At 41.2% G+C, this 19,462-nt stretch overlaps 1 protein-coding gene across 2 annotated transcripts in view; it reads right to left on the minus strand.

The window, feature by feature from the left end:
* The window catches only part of SCN5A (sodium voltage-gated channel alpha subunit 5), a 207,351-nt gene that overhangs the window by 101,803 nt on the left and 86,086 nt on the right, over positions 1-19,462 (minus strand). Inside the window, exons 9-12 of one of the 2 annotated variants that reach the window (XM_072033864.1) lie at positions 15,762-15,903; positions 13,981-14,178; positions 9,874-10,053; positions 7,041-7,442 (exon numbers count right to left, since the gene is read on the minus strand). In XM_072033864.1, coding sequence (XP_071889965.1) covers positions 7,041-7,442; positions 9,874-10,053; positions 13,981-14,178; positions 15,762-15,903 — 922 coding nt within the window. The remainder of the gene's footprint in view (positions 1-7,040; positions 7,443-9,873; positions 10,054-13,980; positions 14,179-15,761; positions 15,904-19,462) is intronic. The other variant, XM_072033865.1, reaches the window with a different exon arrangement.

Below are 19,462 nucleotides of genomic sequence, written 5' to 3' on the forward strand. Positions count from 1 at the left end.
GGAAGAAGGAAAGATGGTGTTTGTACTGTAAGGATCTGGGAAAGCCATGTTCAACTCTGTTCCTCCCCACATGCACATCCGAGTAAGGATAGTTCTCAAAATAAATGTTTTAACAGCCTTGTCCTGCTCCTCCAAGGATCTGTGAGACACTGTGTAGGCAAAAGAGATGCGCTGTAGATAGAAAGGTCCCAATGGCTCCCAAAACATAGCTCAGGGAAATGTGAAGGGAGAAATCTCTAAGAAGATGAAAACCCCTGGTTTATACAGACATAAGAGGAACTGCTTTTGCCCCTCTGTAGCCAAATGAGCTACAGGAATTTGATTCAATCTTCTGGATCTTCTCAGATCCCTTGGATCATAAATGGCCCCAAATGCCCCAAGCAGTGCCCAGGATGCCAACCGAGACAGCTCTGCTGCCTGTTGCTGGGACACACACCCAGAGGGTTTCGGGATCCATCTTCTGGTCCACTTCTCTATCAAAACTGTTCTTCAAGATGGGCAATTTTGTGACAATGGGGATGAAGGAGCGCTGAAGCTCTGTGAGCTGTCTTTCTGGAGTGTGACTTCTTCAGGGCAGGGGAGATCCCTTTGTCAGGTGGCTGCAAAGGACAAGGCTACTTGGCCACTGGTTGATGCTAAAAATAATCATCAGGACACTGGTCCCAGCTCACTTCGAAGAAGATAAAAGATAAAAATACCAATGAAGATAAAAATACCAATGACTGCAAGACCAGAGAAGAGTAAGGACTTAAAGCAATCACTTAAAACATTAGCTAAGTCAGAAAAGTACTAATGCTTCAAAAGTGCTTTTTTTTTTTTTTTTTCTCCTCAAAATGTTCTCTTTTGTTAAAACAATTGGATCATTGTCCACTGAATTACTGATGCAGTTGTATCAAAAGGAGATGGGCAATCAGAGCCTATTCAAAAAGACTTTCACTTGTGCAATGCAGAACAAGAAATCACTCTATGCTTGGCTTAGGAGCTGGGGAAACCAGGAACAATGTTTCAGATGCATTAGTTCACTCGATTCCCTTCACCTCAAAAATGTCCAATAACAAACAAAGAAGCAACAAATATTTTATTAATGAAGACAGCATTTACCAAATTGCATAACCTTTCACACCCGCTTGGAGTACAAAGCAAATACATAGGAGTGAAATGAAATACCAAGAAAAGGAAAAGTTGCAAGGGAAACATATTTTTAAGTAGAGCAATAATAACAATAATAATAATAATAATAATAACAATAACAATAATAATAATAATAATAGTCAAAACTAAGAAAAGCAACAAAAAAGCCCAATGAAAAAGCAACCCTTCTGCCATTTCCCTCTGTCTGTAGAAGGAAGCACAAGAAATTCTCAAATTCCTCTGGATGATCTAACTCGTTTTAAGCTGTATCATCATCCCATCCCATAGTTTCTCACATATCAATAGAATTTCTTTATACAACCTCGTCCCCAGAAGTGCTGGTTTTCTGTCTGTCAAAAAGGATATTATTTTCCTAGTGATGCATGCAGAAGTGCTTTTAAAGAAGCTATAGGCTGGTGGCCTTTACCTGAAAGCCACCTGTTATTCACAAATGCAACGCAAAGAAGATTCACTCTGAAAGTAAGAAGTTTTAGGGAAAACATTCAAATTCATTCTCCCTATTGCAGGATTCAGAGAAAACAGGTTAAGTGAAGAGCCTAGGTTGAACCTCATCCATCTGCAGAGCCCATTGCTCCCTGCTCGCAGCACACAGTGCCTGGGCAGGTGATGCAGGGGTGTAGGAATGCTCCCAGGGTCTTCCAGAAGGACGTGGTCTCTTTCATAATATAGCTGTTAATCTTTTGCGTGGGTGGCTTTTGATTTAGCATAAAGTATTTTTTCCAGAGAATAAAGTTTCCAGATGAATTCCTTAAAATTACTGAAGTACCTTGGGGAAGTTTACGAGCTTGTGTTCTTTGTAATGAATAGATCCATGAGGGGTTTTTATTATTTATTTTAGAACAGAGATAGATAATAGTTGCACAAGTAACTGGCAGTTTTTGCAGTCTGCGATAGAAAGCAGTTCCAGGAACTGGACAAGCACTGCAGCATAAAAGCTATCATCATCACACAGAGACTATACTCAAGCACAATAGTTCATTGTACTTATATGTGTATAAAAATTAAGCAAAAATAACAACAGTCTCTAGAGTTATGCAGGGAGCCTCCACAGCATCCAGATGAGAAACCACAATGGAGTTAAATACAGGCACCTCTAGCAAGATGAGATTATTTGTGTTGCTCCTTGATTGACTGGAAATGTTTCTCCTTTGGATTAGCTCAATTCTATAGGGACAAATATACTATTCAGTAATTTACATGTAAATGAGGATGCATAACACTGCAGAATTATTTTATTCTGAGTGCCCACTGTACTGAGCTGTGTCAAAACTGCTGTGCGAAGATGGGCTTATATGTGGCAGCATTTTAAAGACTACATTTGGGAACTGGGACAGCTTTAATTTTCCTTGTACAGTAAAAATCTTTTCAAGCATAAAAAGAGGTGGACAGGGCATACCATGAACAATGGACCCAGAAAGGCACTAGCAGAAATATTTAATGAGATTGAAGGTGACCATAATAGCGCTCAGCCTTAAAAAGAAGGCATTTAATTTTGCGGATACTCGATTATTTAAAGAGATGCACTATAAAATGGAGCAGCTTGCAGTATCTGTGTCAAATCTGAATGATTTACTGCAGGTATGGCCTGGTTTGGGATGTGCTAAGGAAAAAATTTGAAGTGAACAGAAACTTGAGCCATGATGACAGCTCTTTGTGCGGCCACAGCAGAGGGCTAGCTTGCTTCCACCCATATGACTTCTTGGTGGCAATGTTTGCATGACTTATTATGTCGACCTTTGTCTGAACACAAAACTGCTAACACTTTGCCTTTTCACCAGTCCTTTGGCAAAGCAAGAAGAGGAAAAAAAGAAATTTTACCTTGGGGCAGCTGTAAGGTCAAACAAAAAACCTTAAAACAATGTGGTCAGCAAACCGGTTTTCTGCTTAGAGAGAACAAAAAACAAGGCCTCTTCTTTTTATATCAAAACAAAACAAAACAAAAACACAAAACAACAACAAAAAATTCTTTCTAAAGAGAACAGATTCTGTCTCCTAAACCCTTAGTTTGGCACCTCATTAAACAGCTTTCCCTTTCTAAGGGCTCACACCCCAGTAGTTTCTCCTGTCAAGCAAGCAATACCTGATATTTCTGTTTTCCTAAAGGAGAAGAAAAAGTGTGACTGATTCAGGAAAGGCTGGGAGATCCCAGGTAGCCCCAACCTTCCCCTTGCTGCCCATCCCAGAGCCACATCACGGATGGCCCTGCTCTGCTCCTGGGCTGAGGGGTGAGGATGTGACCCAGAGGGAAAGAAGCACTGGGGACCACTGCTGACAGCCAGCTGTCCTCTTCCAGCTGCCTCTTCTAGTCTTGTGTCCATTTCTCTGCCCCTTTGAATCTCCAAACGATTTGGAAAGTTGGGCTAAACTAAAAACCATGTGATTTCCCTGCAAAGCTTTTGGAATGGCTCCACTTGGCTTTAGCAGGCAAGAGAGGATGGTGTCATGCGTATTTTTTAACCTTCAAAAAAACCTTGAGAACCACAGGTACTTTACTCATCCCCATCAGATCCCATGGATAAACTGAGCTCTAGATGACAGCTCATTAACTTAATCCAATTCTGTTCAAAAGGATCAGTATCTTGTGAAGGGAGATGTTATTCTAATCTATTAAATAGCTGAGAAACACCAAGACACAACAGAGCAATACATAACTGCAAATAAATACCATGTGGACAAATGGAAACTTTAGCTTGTGCCCTGAAGTTGCTTACATGGATTTTGTCTAAGAATGAGGAAAAGTCCAAACCCCCAGCCCAGCAATCATTATGAGTAGTAAAGAAGGAATCATTTTCAAACCTCTCAGTCTCAGAGCAAGCAAAAAAAAAGGGTGGTGGGGGGGAGACTCTAAATGGAGTCACCACATCCAGCTTGCAGCCTATTTACACTGGGTTAAGTCTGCTGAAATCAGAAGCTGCACTGTTTGAAGAAAGCTGATGGGAAAACAGAAGCAGCCCTGACTCAGTTCTCTGAGGGACAGGGATGCATGGTGATCTCCAGGAGGGTGACTTGGACTTGGTGTGGGTTTCCTGGGACCCTGCACACCTCTGAATTGAGCACCTGTTGCTCTTCATAACCACGCAAAGATTGCCTGGCCCAGAGCTCTTTGGAGGGTGTCTGCAGATCATACTTTGATATCACACTCCTTTGCTCTGCGTATTACCTCAGCAGGCTTTCTAGCTTGAAAATTGCAGTGTAACCCTTGGTGCCAGCAAGAGACACTCCCCAAAAACTCTGTTGCTCCTTCTTTAGCCTCACAGATGCTCTTATGTGTCATGGAAATATCACCAGCTGTAGCACAGTGTGCAGAGACAAATGGGTTCCCTGCAGAAAAAAAACACAACATCTGTCCCTCCTTCTGAGGGACATTTCTTGTGCATTGAAGTCCCTGGTGACTTGGTGCAGCTTTGGTGCAGAAGGTGGCCTGGATGGATGCCATTCTGCACAGACCATGTCCAACACAAGCAGCAAGTTGCTCACCACTCAGACTACCCTAGCCAACATGACTGATGGACCAAACACTGAGATTACTTGAATCTTCTCCTATTTCACTAGCTGTATTTAGGGACTACAGAGAGGAGATGCCTTTTCAGAGAAAGGACTGGCTCTTTGTGGCTCTTTTGTTCAGGGAAGACAGAGCAGATATAGCGCAGGTGAGTCCTTTTCACCATGGGCTTACACTTGCATAAAACAAACAACAGAAGTTGATGGGGTTAATAAGGTAACTTCAACTTCACCCTGTAACATTTTTCTTCTGCCTCCCCCAAGAGAATATAAAAAGAAGCCAAAACTGCTAAGAAAGAACAAAATTAACTTCAAGAGTTTAACAAGAAAATAGCAAAATAATCCAACACAGAGCCCCAGACAGTGTTAATTTATCTCTGAACATGCTGAGGCTTTGGATTTGCTCTTTCCTTCTGCCTGCACCCCACGGACAGAGCTGCACGTTTGTGCGCAGCGCTTACGGCTCCTGTAGCAAATGCATCTGTACAGCAATGGGCTTCTTGCCAATTAGCTTTTAAGTCCAGCTCACATTTTCTGGCTAGATTAGATACCAGACCTGTTTTGCAGGAGACACAACATCCTTCACATTGCATCACTGAGGGAGCATCTGTTACTATAGTGCCTGGGTGCTATTTCCTAGACGACCAGGGAACTGCCAAGTGAGCTCACCCACCCAGGCCATTTCATTTTCAACATCCATTTTCAAAAGGCAGTAAACTGGCAAAGGAAAAGAAACGCCAGCAGAGCTCAAAGCCTCCCTGTCACCTCGGGGCCCGATCCTGTAAAATACCAATATTTGCCGTAAAAGGTTGAGTCATGGTTTGTTAAGCTGTCTGACAGCCAGGAGAGCCTCAGCAGCCCACAGAGCTGCTTGCCTTACAGAGGGGAAACCCACTGCTCATCTACTGAAGCCTTTCTACTTTTTTTTTTTTTTTTTTTTAATAGATACAAAGACTCCTCCTTCCATGGTTTCTTTAACCTGCACCTTATTACGCGTCAAGCTATGTTCAACCAAAATCCACCATCTGTATCTGCTGCTCTGCAGTCTAGAGACTGGCCTTCCTTGTCTGTGGAGAGTGCAAATGGGAATACCAAAGTCCTTAAATGATTGAAAGTGTGAACTTCTGAAAAAGCAGGGACAGCCTCAAAATCACCAACAAAGCAGGTAATTCTCACCCCACCCAGCTTCCCATGCTGGCCTCTCCTCCCATTTGCAGTGTGAGAGCCTATTTGCAGGGCCACAGAGAGTGCCTGGATAGGTGAGGAAAAAAAAAATAAATCAGACCAGTGCTTGAAAGGGAAGAAGGGGCCTGGCTCTAGAGAAAAAAGCTACTTCTCAATTTACTGATAATCTGACACCATGGCTGGGATCCATCTCAATTGCCTTTCTTTTCAGGAAATACCTTGCCTAATACATGTTAGAATATCATCTGCTTTCCACACTCTCAATTTAACCCATTTTTTGGCACATGGTTACTCTGGATGGATTTCATTTCACCTAACTTAAGACCTATGTAATACAGAGGTGTTTTTGTTGGAAAAAAAAAAAAAAAAGCACTTTCAGGGACAAAGATTATTCTGATACATTTTAGATTTCTGAGATTAAACAAATCTTGTCTACATCGATGGTAGTGACTAGATTTGCATTGCTTTAAATCTATTGAGTGAAGAACTCCAATGTAGATATCCATATTAAATGAAATAAATTCCCACCACATCAGTCATATTTCAACCTGTCCACTTTGACCTGCCTGTGAAGAAGCTATTTCCAAAATAGCATCCCATGTTTTTCCATGTGCTTAGGAATTTGTGCTTAGGTCTTAACACTATCAGTCTTAATAGTTTTAATTCCAGCCTTATGAAGTATTTTGTAACCACGGTGCTTCTCAACAAAGATCCTGGAAATCTGCAAAAGGCTTGAAATCTGCTGATGATCTGCTTGTCTGTCCTCTGCATTACTGGAACTCAATGCTTAGTCAGCCCTTCTGGGAACTACCCCTGGACTGAAAGAACAGCCCTCCACAAGCAGCTATACAAAAGACCACAGGTTAGATGCGAACAGAAAGAAATCAGATATTCAATTGGCAAAAGGAATGAACTTAAAAAATGTCCCTACAAGAAAAGAAAATTCATATTAAACGCAAGATTTAGGTATTTGCCTCCAGCCGGTTCTGAAGAATAAGTCTCACCAGAAGCTGTGACCTTCTGCTGCAGTGGACACATGTCAGTATGGGAGCTAGCCCGTTGCCTTCCCACCCTGCCTAAGACGGTGGGTTTGGGTTTCTCACTGCAGACTGCATACGGTGTAAATAAATTACAGCAAACTCCAACAACATTCAGAAGGAAACAAGAGCGTGAATCACATACAAAAGTCATAAAGTACTCACCAGATCGCCTGTCCCAGGTTTTTCCATTATAACTGGGGGAAGCAGTAACCCTGCAGGAGAAGTAGGGTCTGGGTTGAGTGCCCCGGTGCCTCCTCCTATCAGGGAAACCACACCATTGCAATCCACTGAGCTGTTCCTTTTGCCCGTCTGGGTGTAGTTGGGAGTAGTAGGGTGAGAACTATGGCTCACTTGACTTTGCACGCTCGGACGCCTCCCAGATCTTGGAATTAAGAGAGAGCCCCGGTGGCTTTCATTTTCCCCAGCAGTGCTGATCTCATCATCGGCAAAATCTGTTTCGGAGCCAGTGTCTCTGCCACGGAGTCGGAAACTGAATATGCTTCCGTGGCTGGTTCTGCGCTTCACCAAGTTTGCATTGGGACCATAACTAATGCCAAGGAGAGTCTAGAAACCCCCGGAAAGGAAAAAGGGGAAAGAGAAATAACATTTTGCAACATGTTTTCAGGAGCGAGGAAGGTCTGGGGAGAGCACTAAGTTCCATTTAAAATCAAGTCCTTCAGAGAAAGATTTAATTACATGTATTCAACCTTAGCAAAGTTAAGAGGCTGAATAATCATTCCTAGCCATTAGGTATTTGTCTAATACTTGACAGTTAAAGATGTACTGAAATAGGAAGGGTCAAGGTGGCATTCGCCCGGTAGCATGATACTTCCTTTGCTTCTACTCCCTCCCCATCTGATAAGTGCCAAAGGACCTGGGAAGGCAGCACAAGGAGTGGAAGACAGGAGCAGGGAAGGGGATCCAGCTCCAGTTTACTGCATTATCACACATCTTCGTAACAGCTGGGGAAGGAACGTTGCGGAGGGAGAACAAGAGATAAAGAAATAGGGCAGGAAATGAACTGTGGGGAGAAATGAGAAGAGGGAAGAAGAAGAAGCAGAATACGACGGAAGAAGGTGATAAAGGAAAAATAAAAATAATTAAAAAAAAAAACAAAACAGAAGAGCAAGAAGAGGGATATGGTTTATTAGTTTGTAGAATGATTATTCCAATGCACATAACTGCTTTGAGGGGTAGGTAACCTAGAGTACAGAAGTTTCCTTAACACCTAAATATCACCCTTGATGATCCACTTTGACGTCTGCTAGTGAGATTGCAGCTCTGGCAGAGCATCAGCAAGACGTAGGCAAGCACTAAACACACCTAAACCCTCACAAAGTGAAAAGGATGTTCAGAAAATGCATAAGGAATTCAAGTCTATCCCCTTCCCTCATATCTGTGAGGAGGAAATTAATGGAATAAGAGCATTTAGGCAGAACATACTTTTGATTTTATGACCTGCACAGAATTTTCAGCTTCTTCAGAACTTTTTCATGAACCAAGTATGTATGAAGAGAGGTCAGGTTTCCACACTATCCACTAGCCAGCCAACCCAAATGAGCCTGATTTCATTTTGCACTGTAGCTCATATCACTGAATTATGTAACGATGCTATTTTCTGACATTGGTACAAGTAAGCAAACAAAACCCAGGCCCCTTCTAACTAAAAACAACCCATTTGGATTGCTACCAAACTTTAACTGGTAAAAAAAAATAAATCCATGCCTGGGTTTCCATGACACAGTCATTGAGACTGATTTCTGATGGCAACACACTTCCAGCTGCTCAGATTGCATCTGAATGATGACTCAGCCGTACTCCCTCTAACCATGCCAGACACGGCCTTGCAGAGAAGATTTACTATAAGCTTTGAAATGTGTCTCCCATGTTTCTCATGCATATGACATCCAGGGGCGAAAAGTGAAAACAAGAAATATTAATTTAAAGAACACACTGGCAATACACAGCTCCAGACCATGATCATTTTAGAATGTGGTGTCTTGAAACCCATCCAGAATGAAGCTAGAGAGCAATTCTAGCTTTAACAAAGGTATAATTTCTGACACAACCCACTCAACCAATGAGATGAAAACAAAAACTATAAGATAAAAAAGAGGCATGTTGTTTCCAGAAATCCAGCTCTGTGTAAATTTTGTGAGCTAGGGAGTCATTAAATGGTCACATTTACTTAAATCACTTACGTGTTTTCTATCAGCATTTTATGGTTGCCAAGTATGCCTAAATTCACTAACACCAAAATATAAAAAGACTTAGCCTATTACATGGCTATTAAAAAACAACAACAACAACAACAACCTGATTTTAACTGTGCCCATAGTCAAGCACAGACAAATTATCTGACGCTATTTACCATCATTTGGTACATACAGCATGTGCAGATTCATATTCATGCATGTCAGTAACATTTATATAAAACCCTATTTAACAACTGTCTCACTATTTTTGTTCCTGCAACATACAATAGAAACAAGTGTCACAAAGTTTTGACTTGAAGGCAACTAGCAAAGGAATACAAAAATGTTAATATTGTCTTTATATATCATTAAAAATACCCTCAGAGACAAATTTCCTCCTTTTCTCCTCCTCTCTTTTCTTTTTAAGATTTGCATGTTTCTTCTAAGAATATTTTAGCTCTAGTAGGTATAGGATAGATATAATCAGATGAATGAAATTAGAGTAAAAAAATAAATCAGACTGTGGGTAATCTTGAAGCAAAAAAAAAAAAAAAAGTAAAAAAATTGAAACAAAATAGGTTCATAAGAATGCTTAATGAGCATTTTTAATTCATTTTGAAAATAAAGCACTAATATGTTTCCTTCCACAGTTCTAACACAGACTATCTGCAGGTCAGTCATGACATTAAATATTGATTCTTCTTTCCGGCTGGAAGTTTCAGTTTTAAATGCATATTCAGAGCTTGACCTATCCAATGAAGTGCAGTGAGAAATAAGTGATGTTTCAGAGCATGGCTTACCATTCTCCTCTGACCATCATCATATTCACACTTGGGATTCCTCTGGTCTTCCCCATATTCTTCCCCTGAAGATTTCTTTTTCTTTCGCCTATTTCTTCTTTCCTTGGCATTTTTGGATGCTAAAGGTGACATTTCCAATGAGCTAAGTGACATTGAGTCAATCCCTTTAGCAGCTAGTGCCTAAAAGAGAAGATGGTAGAAAGTACAAAGTCCATTATTTGAGTTCAGGATCCCGGTGAGAACTAATAATTACCCTGTTCAGCAGTTATTTTTTGTTGTAAGTTTTAAGGTTCTAGAGGAGATACATTAAAAATTCCAAGTGATCATTAATCATAAAACTATCTCCCGTGGCTGGAACTGGTCTTAATCCAACATCCCTACTTAGCCATGAGAAAAATAAACATGTGACTCAGGATGCTAGTACAAATGCACACATGCAGGTTTTCCATCCAGATCCTGTGATGAAGCATTAGGAACGGCTGCATAAAGTAATCTGATTTATAAAGAGCTCATGAGCAACGTTTCACAAGAGAACCAGTTAGTGGGCACATGACTGCAGATGAGTACTGTGCACACTCCCTCTGGAGTAATACTTCTGGTGGTGGTCAGAAAGATCTCAGGTTGGGGCACCACAAGAACAGCCTCTCCTGGGACTTCGGCCCCTCAAACCAGGAGGGCTGAGCAGGGGTGGGAGCCAAGCTGGCTGCTGGGTTTTCCTCCCCAGTCGCGGGGGGATGCTAGGAGCAGCAGGCAATTCAGTTGACATGTCTTTGTAAACACTTATGCCAAGCAGCAGAGCAAGCAGCTATGATCAGAGATCCAAAGAGAAAGCCATGGGCTTAACTGGAGATAAGGTGGACTTTGCTACACTGTGCGCTTCAGTGTTGTGCTGGCTATCTGGTGGGATCACTGCAGGAGCTGACTGATAACAGACCAACCACTAGAAACCCAGCAGAAGCCGAATGCAAAAGCCTGAGCACACAAAGCAAGAGCCTTGAAAGCAAATGAGCAGCAGGAGGAAGAATCAATATATTCAGAGAGGAAGCTGCAGCCCACGCCAGCACACCGGGTCCCCATCCCCAGTGCGGGTGGGAGGAGCGAGGGGGCTCCTCTGCTCTGAGCACAAAGCACGAGGTCAGGTTTGGAGATGCTGATGTCCCAGCAGGAGCCACATCAATGACCCGGAGACAGGCCCATTTGCAAAGCCCCCAGCTGGAGTACATAAAATGAATGAATTACGAAAAAAAAAATCCTCTCCAGGTTCCCAAGAACAGGAGGAATGGATGAATCCTCAGTGCTATTGTCTGCAAGCCACTAGAATCAAACAGGCAATCAGCTCTCCGCAGCAAAATACTCCCTTCCTCCCACAGGCATCAGTCCAAGGAAAGTGAAGGCACTTAACAGTCGTGTAAAGAATCAATCATGTATTTCAAGGAGTAGCGGTAGCTCTATCAAGCTGAGAGCACAACAAAACTTAATTCCTATGGGAAATATCTTTCATGAGCAGGCTGCTTATAGCAGAAAGAAGGAGGGCTCAGACACCAGTCTAAGCTGTTTTTCTTTTTTTTTTCCTTTCTTCTTTTTTTTTTTTTTTGAGTCAATTAATTTAATTGCTATGCTGAAGTGCTTTCCCTTCATAACGATTCAGCAAGTCTTTTGGTGTTAAGTTCAGGTTTAGGAATGTGTTAGACCAATTGCGTAAATTGACTGATGGTCCCCAAGCAGGTCTATCAATTATATTTGTGTTCTCTTTGTACTGCACAATGTCAAAGCTGGTCTAAGGAGTTTTAGTTTTCCTTTCTCATTGTCATCATATTCTAGCGATCTAGAAAATATATAAAATGTAGGTTATGTTGTTAGGCTTGCTGTATTCTTACTGGAAATAAGCTAATTTTCAGTTTCCTAGCATTTTCTTACCTATTGCTTGGGTTGCAATGTTTCTGCTTTACAAACCTTCATTAGTTTTTGAAAAAGGATTTGGATAAAACTGTTTCTCAGGGATTGGAGGATATGCCCACAACCTGACTACTTATTCTTTCTGGTTGGTTTCCTGTGGCTGAGCTGGAGAGTGTCCTGTCCCCCTGGCACTGCAAATCACAGTTAACTCCAAAGGCAGGGATGGAGACTGGGACCAGGCACGTCTGGCAAGGGTGTATGGTGGTTGAAGAACACGAGTAAAGCTTAGCTCACATGCACCATAAAAAGGGGGTTATGCACCAGATGGGATGTAAGGCAAGAACTTAGTGGTGTGGTGAGAATGTCAAAACCAAGAACTCAAAGACTTGAAGAGTGAGATTAAAACTAAGTAGCTCTGTCTGGGGCAAAGGACATTTGAAAACTACATGGTATAGCAAACCACTCAGATCACTTTCCTGAGAATCTTCCTCAGGATGTCTAATTTGAGATTTTGGGGATTGATATGCAGAAGGACCAAACTTCACATGAAGTCATGGACAAATTCATCTTGCAGTTACAAAGTGGTGGGTGATAGCTCCTGGGCATTTAGGCAACCTAAGCTAGTGAACACATTGCATCCCAGCCTCTGTATTCCTAAACTCCATCTCCATAAAAATTGGATAATTCTCCAGGAGTACTGAAAATACAAATGAGTAGTTTTGAAGCACACAGAGTGTGAGCAGTGACAGGAAGTACTGAAAAATCTCTGAGGACATTAGTCATTTTGTTTTTGAAGCAGGCTTTGAATGCTTGAATCTGGTAGACTGCTTGAGCCTGCCTAAGGCTACAGAGCAAATGAGGAGAAAGTGAAGAGTTGCTCTCGAGTCCTGCACTGTCCACCCTTTGTACTGAACAGGGCACAGGAAAAATGAGATGCAGTTGGCTACAGAAAAGACCATGTTATAAAGCGTACAGACAAAGGAGAACAATTTAAGTTTGCACAAGCAACCTTCATTTTGACACATATTGACTTTCGGGACTTACTGTTCCTTTTTTGTATGCATACATGCATATGGGTTTAACTGAAATCAAAGTCTTCAAAAGGAAATTCCTAAATATCTTTAATTATAGCTGGGGTTACCAAAGTTGACTGTTATTAGGAAGAGCTCAGCTGGAGTCAAAACACATGAAAATTTGTATAAAATAGGTACAAGTTGGAGTTCAGCTTGCTCCCTATGGTTATGGCAGAAAGTTACTCTGTTCATATATGGAATAAATTGCATTTACCTATTACTTAAACCATTGAAGTAGGTCTTTAAAAGGACATAAACAATGCATAAGCCTCTGCTAGTACTTTGTCAAGAATGAATTGCATTTTCTATTTTCTTTCCAAGGATTTAAATGGGCTTTGGATTAGGCCCTGAAGCCATATGTATCCTAACGAAAATTATGTATATTAGTTTATATTGTGTATCAAGGATTTATTTCTCTGAACTACAGTGCTGTGTGTTATTTCATACTAATTTTCTTATTGTCTTCCTGCTCACAGCACTGAAAACGTTTTCTTCAGCTGTTTAATAAATGCTTTCTGCCCCATACAAATCACAGTCAAATTAATCAGTGCTATTAAGGCTACATTGGCTATTAAGGCTTCCACACCTAGGCCTCTATGTTTTGCTTAAACTACAACATAACATTAAACACATATCCTTTATATAATATGCAAAGCTTAACCTCAAGATCTGCCTGTTCACTTGTTCAGGTACAAAGTCATGTGTGCTTGGATATTCATGGCAGTACGGATGAGACAGTGTAGAAATGAACGTGAGCTAAAGAAGGAGTGGTTCAGCTAGGGCTATGGCTGAACGACCGAAATGGATGTTCTGTGTTTGAATGCAGATGTAGTAATATCATAACGAAAATGTCTTATATGTCAACTAATATAAATTTCTCTGCTGGCGTATGCTGGTATAGTTAAACCAATACAGCTCTGGATGTGTCAACCCTAAATGGCCCTAGTCCTAGCAGAAAGAGCCATCATTTTTCTTTTAGAAAGGACTGTAATAACTCTACCCAGGACAATAAACATTAAGCTGCTTTCAAGCAGAACCTTATTTCCGTTATCACATAAATATGAAATAAAGAGAATGTGAATCTCAAGGGACCATCTTAAAGTAACCCAAAGCTAATTGCATCATGCAGTTTACTCACCTCCTGCTCTTTCTTTAACATCTCCATGGCTTCCCGAAACTTTCTTTCCTTCTCTTCTGTTTCAGCAATAGTGGCTTGGTTCTGCTCTTCATATGCCATGGCCACCACAGCCAGAATCAAGTTGACCAGATAAAATGAGCCCAGAAAGATGACCAGCATGAAAAAGAGCATGTAGATCTTCCCAGCAGATCTGAGAGTCTGTAAATACAAAAGTAAATTCACTAGCAAAAAGGTTGCCGCCTTTTTTTTTTTTTTTTTGTTTAAACAGAATCCCTTTCATGACAAACGCTGATGTCATTCATGGAAATAACCTTCTCCATAATAAACTTTTTTAGCTTAGTCAAAACTGTGTGCCTTGCACTACAATTCATTTTTAAAATAAGAATGTTTTCCTCTTTTACCAAATACTTCTGCTTGTTTTCTTTGACTACAGATAACCTTACAATCAGCTGCAGTGAGAGGTTTCTTCACATAGCTCAATCTATTTTTGTGCAGTACATAGAGACTTCCCATGCAGGATTCATTGTTTCCCTTTAGCTGTCTACAGTATAGGTCCCACTACAGTCCATGGGGAGAAAAAAGTACTTTTGGGTGTAATTCATCCAAGGATTATTTAGACATCTGCCTTAGAATAAGAAAAACTAAACCCTGGGTGCTGTTGCCTGTACTGCCCGATTCTTTGCCAGATTTACCGGCATAACTAGAGTTTAGGTTGAACTTACGTTATAGATATGCCTCACAGTCAATGATTTGACTCTTGTGATAGAAACCACGGTGTGCTGTTATAGGGTCAAATAATGAGGGGAGTGATGTTCACCCTTATTTGCCCTGACAGTTTCAGCCTTCCAGAACTGTACATGTAGCTCTGTGACAAATAACTGAATGCAGTTGTTCAAATAAATTTTGATCGCCTTGTTTTACATTTTCCTGACATGAAATTGTATAATTGTCTACATGTGAAGCCGAAATCCCTGGTACCTTCAAAGATGTTTATCTCAGTACCTTCAGAGAAGCATCTTTCTGCACTAACTCTCTTGATTTCCTTGGTTATGCTTTGGTTTTGGCAATTTTGAGATGCAGAACTAAATGTTCAATGGTTTCATTGACAGAGCGTGTAATTTAGTACCAAACTATCATATGCGGTTCTTCAGAGTGTGCATACTTTTGGGAAAATGCACACTAAAGTGAGCATTTACTAGCAGACCATTTTGCATGCATGACTATAAGTTAACTCCATTTGTAGCACTGTCTCTTAGGTCTCGGTGATGAGAAGTTTACAGTAGGGAGAGCTAGGAGGTACCAGGTTGTCTTGCTGTCCAGTGAATTTGTGCTCATTGATATGCTTTGCAAAAACAGATACGCCAAATACATAGGTGCTCTTCTGTTTGTTTGTTGGTTGGTTGGTGGTGTTTTTTTGTAATTTTTTTGTTGTTGTTTTGAGATGGGCTCAAAAGATTAATTTATGTTACATCAGTCACTAAACTGTCATTAAGCAGCCTGGATGACCCTTATTAAGTGGCAAACTTTATTCAGATTCACGTAAATTCACAGAATCCTTCCATTAATACCAATTTTACTCCCTCCCCCAAATACCCAGTCTTATGCTTCTGGTGTGATCAATACCTCTAATAAAATAAAATTGTAACAACTGATGGTCCTTGTTCAGAACACACAAAGAGCAATGTAACTAATACCTAGGAATTCCTTCTTGTCTTTAATCATCTGGTATTTAATAAGATGATGAGTTTATTTTCTATTTCAAGTAAGAAAACACTTTATACCTGTTGATAGAGACGTTCCCAATAATCTTGAGTCATAAGACGGAACAAAGAGAGAAAGGCCCAGCCAAAAGTATCAAAGCTTGTGTAACCATGGTCCGGATTTTCCCCAGCCTTCAAGCATATGTATCCCTCAGGGCATGTGCTGCAAAACATGAGAGACAATACACGAAATATGTCATGGATGGCCTCAGTGTGGAAAAAGAGATTTCAAAAGGACCATATTGAATGCTCTTGGTTAAAAGCACGGATGCTCCAAGGTAAATTCTTCCACTGAGTGAAAACACAGACATACATGCTAACTTCACAATACCAAAGATCTTTGCAATCTTGTTTTTCTTTTGAAAGGATAAGCTGGGAAATGGTAATCATTTACTATTACAGTTCTGGGTAATACTCTAATGGTGAACCTGCTCTCATTAAACTTTGAGACTCTTTACAAGTAATTTTCTAGACCCATATGCCAGAAGAGAAAAAGAATGCTGTCTGCTTTAGAGACAACAGTAGTACTAAGTACCAAATCATATCATCAGATGAAATAACACCAGGTGGCAGAGGTCCCAGGTCAGTGAGCCTCCTACTTTCCCAGCAATGGTGCAATGAACAATTAGCCAAAAGACCCTATACACCTGCACACTACAAGCTACTTTCCAAGCATAAGAAACGACCTCTCAGAAATTGAAGACATTGAGCAAAGTGCAAAGATTTTGCTGCTAGATATATCAGGGAAAGAGAATACAAGATCAAGGAAATTTCCAGTGTCCTAAGGCCCTACAGTATTTGAGAATTTGTTAGGTGAGAACAATCTAAGTATCTGGAGAAGCAGATCTCAGCAGAAATTTGCAGAAATGTATACAACTTTTACTTTTGTTTGTTTGTTTTTTCGACGTCAGCTATTTTAGCCACTGCTATTTTTCACCAAAGCAGAATATTGCTGCACATCAAAATGCAAAGCAGTAAAATAAATAATGAAAAATAATTTTTAAATGAAAAAAAAAAAAAAGAAAGAACAAAGTGGACTCCTGAGAAAACAGACTGTGCATCAGCATGAAAAACAAGGATTTTACCTATATATGTAAATATATAGTACTGCTGTTGAGATGAGACTACATTACTACAGGTTTTGAAGGTATACAAATCTAGGGTGTCAGCCACCAACATTACATATTTAACAATATTTTAAGAAGCTTAATTTAATATTGTTAGTCAAGCACAAATTTTTAAATAAGTCTGCTTTGAACACCGAAAAAAGGAGTGCTGAAGCATTGCAAAATGTTTGCATAACCATATTTGCAGTGGTCTTCAGAAAAAGCAATAAAAATGAAAAAGAACAGTTGATGTTTAGTGAATTAAATGTAATGCAGAAGTGAATATTATAAGTGATTCCACCTTATTAGGTAGAGACAAGATAATTTATATCAGTTGAGAATTTAGACGGCGTATTGCGTTTATGTGGCAAGGCTTTGGTAGCAGGGTAGCTGCAGGGGTGGCTCTGTGAGAAGAATCCAGCAGCTACCCCATGTTAGGTAAGGGCCAGTTTCAGCTGGCTCCAAAGGGATGCACCACTGGCCAGAGCCAAGCCACTAAGTGATGTTGTTTGTGCCTCTAGGAGAGCAGATTTAAGGAAGGGGGAAAACAACTACTTCACAACAGCAGCTGGGAGAGTGAGGAGTAAGACCCAGCCCTGCAGCCCCCAGGGAGAGTGTAGCAGGAGGGCAGGAGGTGCTCCAGGCAGGCAGCACAAGTTCCCCTGCGGCCTGTGGAGAGTCCCCTGGTGGAGCAGGCTGTCCCCCTGCACCCATGGGTCCCACATGGAGCAGATCTCCACGCTGCAGCCCATGGAGGAGCCCCCGGTGGAGCAGGTGGATGTGGCCTGGAGGAGGCTGCAGCCCATGGAGAGCCCCCGCAGGAGCATGGGGTCTGGGGGGAGCTGCAGCCCGTGGGGGAGCCGTGCTGGAGCAGTTTGCTCCTGGGGGATGGACCCCGTGGGACGGAGCTGTGTAGGAGCAGTTCTCGAAGAGCTGCTGCCTGTGGGCAGCCCCCGTGAGCTCAATTTGGGCAGGATGGCACAGAGAGACTGCGAGGGAGCGGTGGAGACGAAGCCTCAGGGACTGACCGCAGCCCCCCAGCAGTCCCCGTTCCCCTGTGCTGCTCGAGGGGAAGGTGTAGAAGAGAGTGGATGGGGACAAGGTGTTTTTAGTTTGCTTTTTTTGTTCTCACATCTCTAGCCTGTTAGTAATAGGTAATAAATTTGATTAATCTCCCTACACTGAATCTGTTTTGCCCATGATGATAATTGTGGAATGATCTTCCTGTCCTTACCTCAACCCTTGCGCCCTTTGCATCATACTTTCTCCCCCTTTCTCTTTGAGGAAGAGGAGTGAGAGAGCTGTTGTGGTGGAGTTCAGCTGCCCAGCAAGGTAAAACCACCACAGACAGTAATAACTATGTCTCACAAAGAAAGAATAAAGGAGACGTGTATATTTTTTTCCCCTGCCTAGAAATGCGTCCTTCTAGAGCCTTCTTACTTTTAACTTCCTATTGTTTCCTGATCAGAGACACATTTGAATAAAAAGTAAAGTAACATTACTGAGTTACAAAAGAAGAAAATGCTCTTTTTTTTTCTTTTTTTTTTTTTTTTCCTTGAAATATGCATAGGCATACTGAATGTCTCTTGTATAACCATGTCCTTTATTGAGGCAACATTTTCACTGTATCTCCTCTGTCCTAGAGGCAGCATCTGCTGTCACTCTCTGCCATAGAGACATCAGATTTCTGCCTCAGATCTGCTATTGCAGACAACCTACAGTGCCCGTGACATGCTGCTGATACCATTCAAGAGAAATGGACCCTCTGGGTTCTTTAGAAGGAAACCCTTTCTGTGCACTTATGTTAGGACATCATGCCCAGGAAGGACATCATACCCAGGCAGGACGTGAAAATTCTTTTTAAGGCTCTTTCCTTTTGCCATGAAAATGACTGCATTAAGAATGTATTGGGGTGGAAACTGAGCTATTATTTACAGAGATGGACAAACTTTCTTACTCCTTCATGAAAGACAGATCCCAAGAAGCTCTACTGAGCTGGTGTAACTGTTCATATTTTAACGTTATTACTAATAGCTAAAACATCTGAGCACAGCTGTGAGAAACTCAATGGTGATAGCTTTACTGGTGGACTTAAACCTAAGTTGGAAATAAATTTTCATCTAGAATAAGCTGGCCACATCTTAGACAAAACAGAAATGCTGCCATTCATTTCATGAGAGACTTTCATCTTAATTTCTTTGGAGTTTCCTCAGCCATAATTTCAAATATGAGAGAGCTGTGCCTTAAAGAAAGGCAATATTGGGAGTATTCAACTTGGATGTATTTTCATGCATCACCACGAGATCAGAGGTTTCAAAGTCACTCTTAGGTTCACTGCCAATGTTTCTGACTGGGGAAACTCCATTTTGAAGCAAAAAGGCAAAGCAGTTTGCTGCAATTGCTTGGAAAGCCCTAGGAAATGGAGATGCAACTCCCCTGACTTTGAAAGTGAACAATGGTTCCTCAGACTAATATTTTCTGTTTATAATACAGTTGCTATTTTTTTCATGATTTGTTCTGCTTTTGTGTGTCTCTAAAACCTTTTCCACTTAGCAATAGATTGCTGCAGTGAAAAGATCTGTCTGGCTCCATAGTGAGTGTACACGGTACTCTAAT

Source organism: Anas platyrhynchos, chromosome 2 (genome assembly GCF_047663525.1).
Source record: "Anas platyrhynchos isolate ZD024472 breed Pekin duck chromosome 2, IASCAAS_PekinDuck_T2T, whole genome shotgun sequence".
Classification (NCBI taxonomy): domain Eukaryota; kingdom Metazoa; phylum Chordata; class Aves; order Anseriformes; family Anatidae; genus Anas; species Anas platyrhynchos.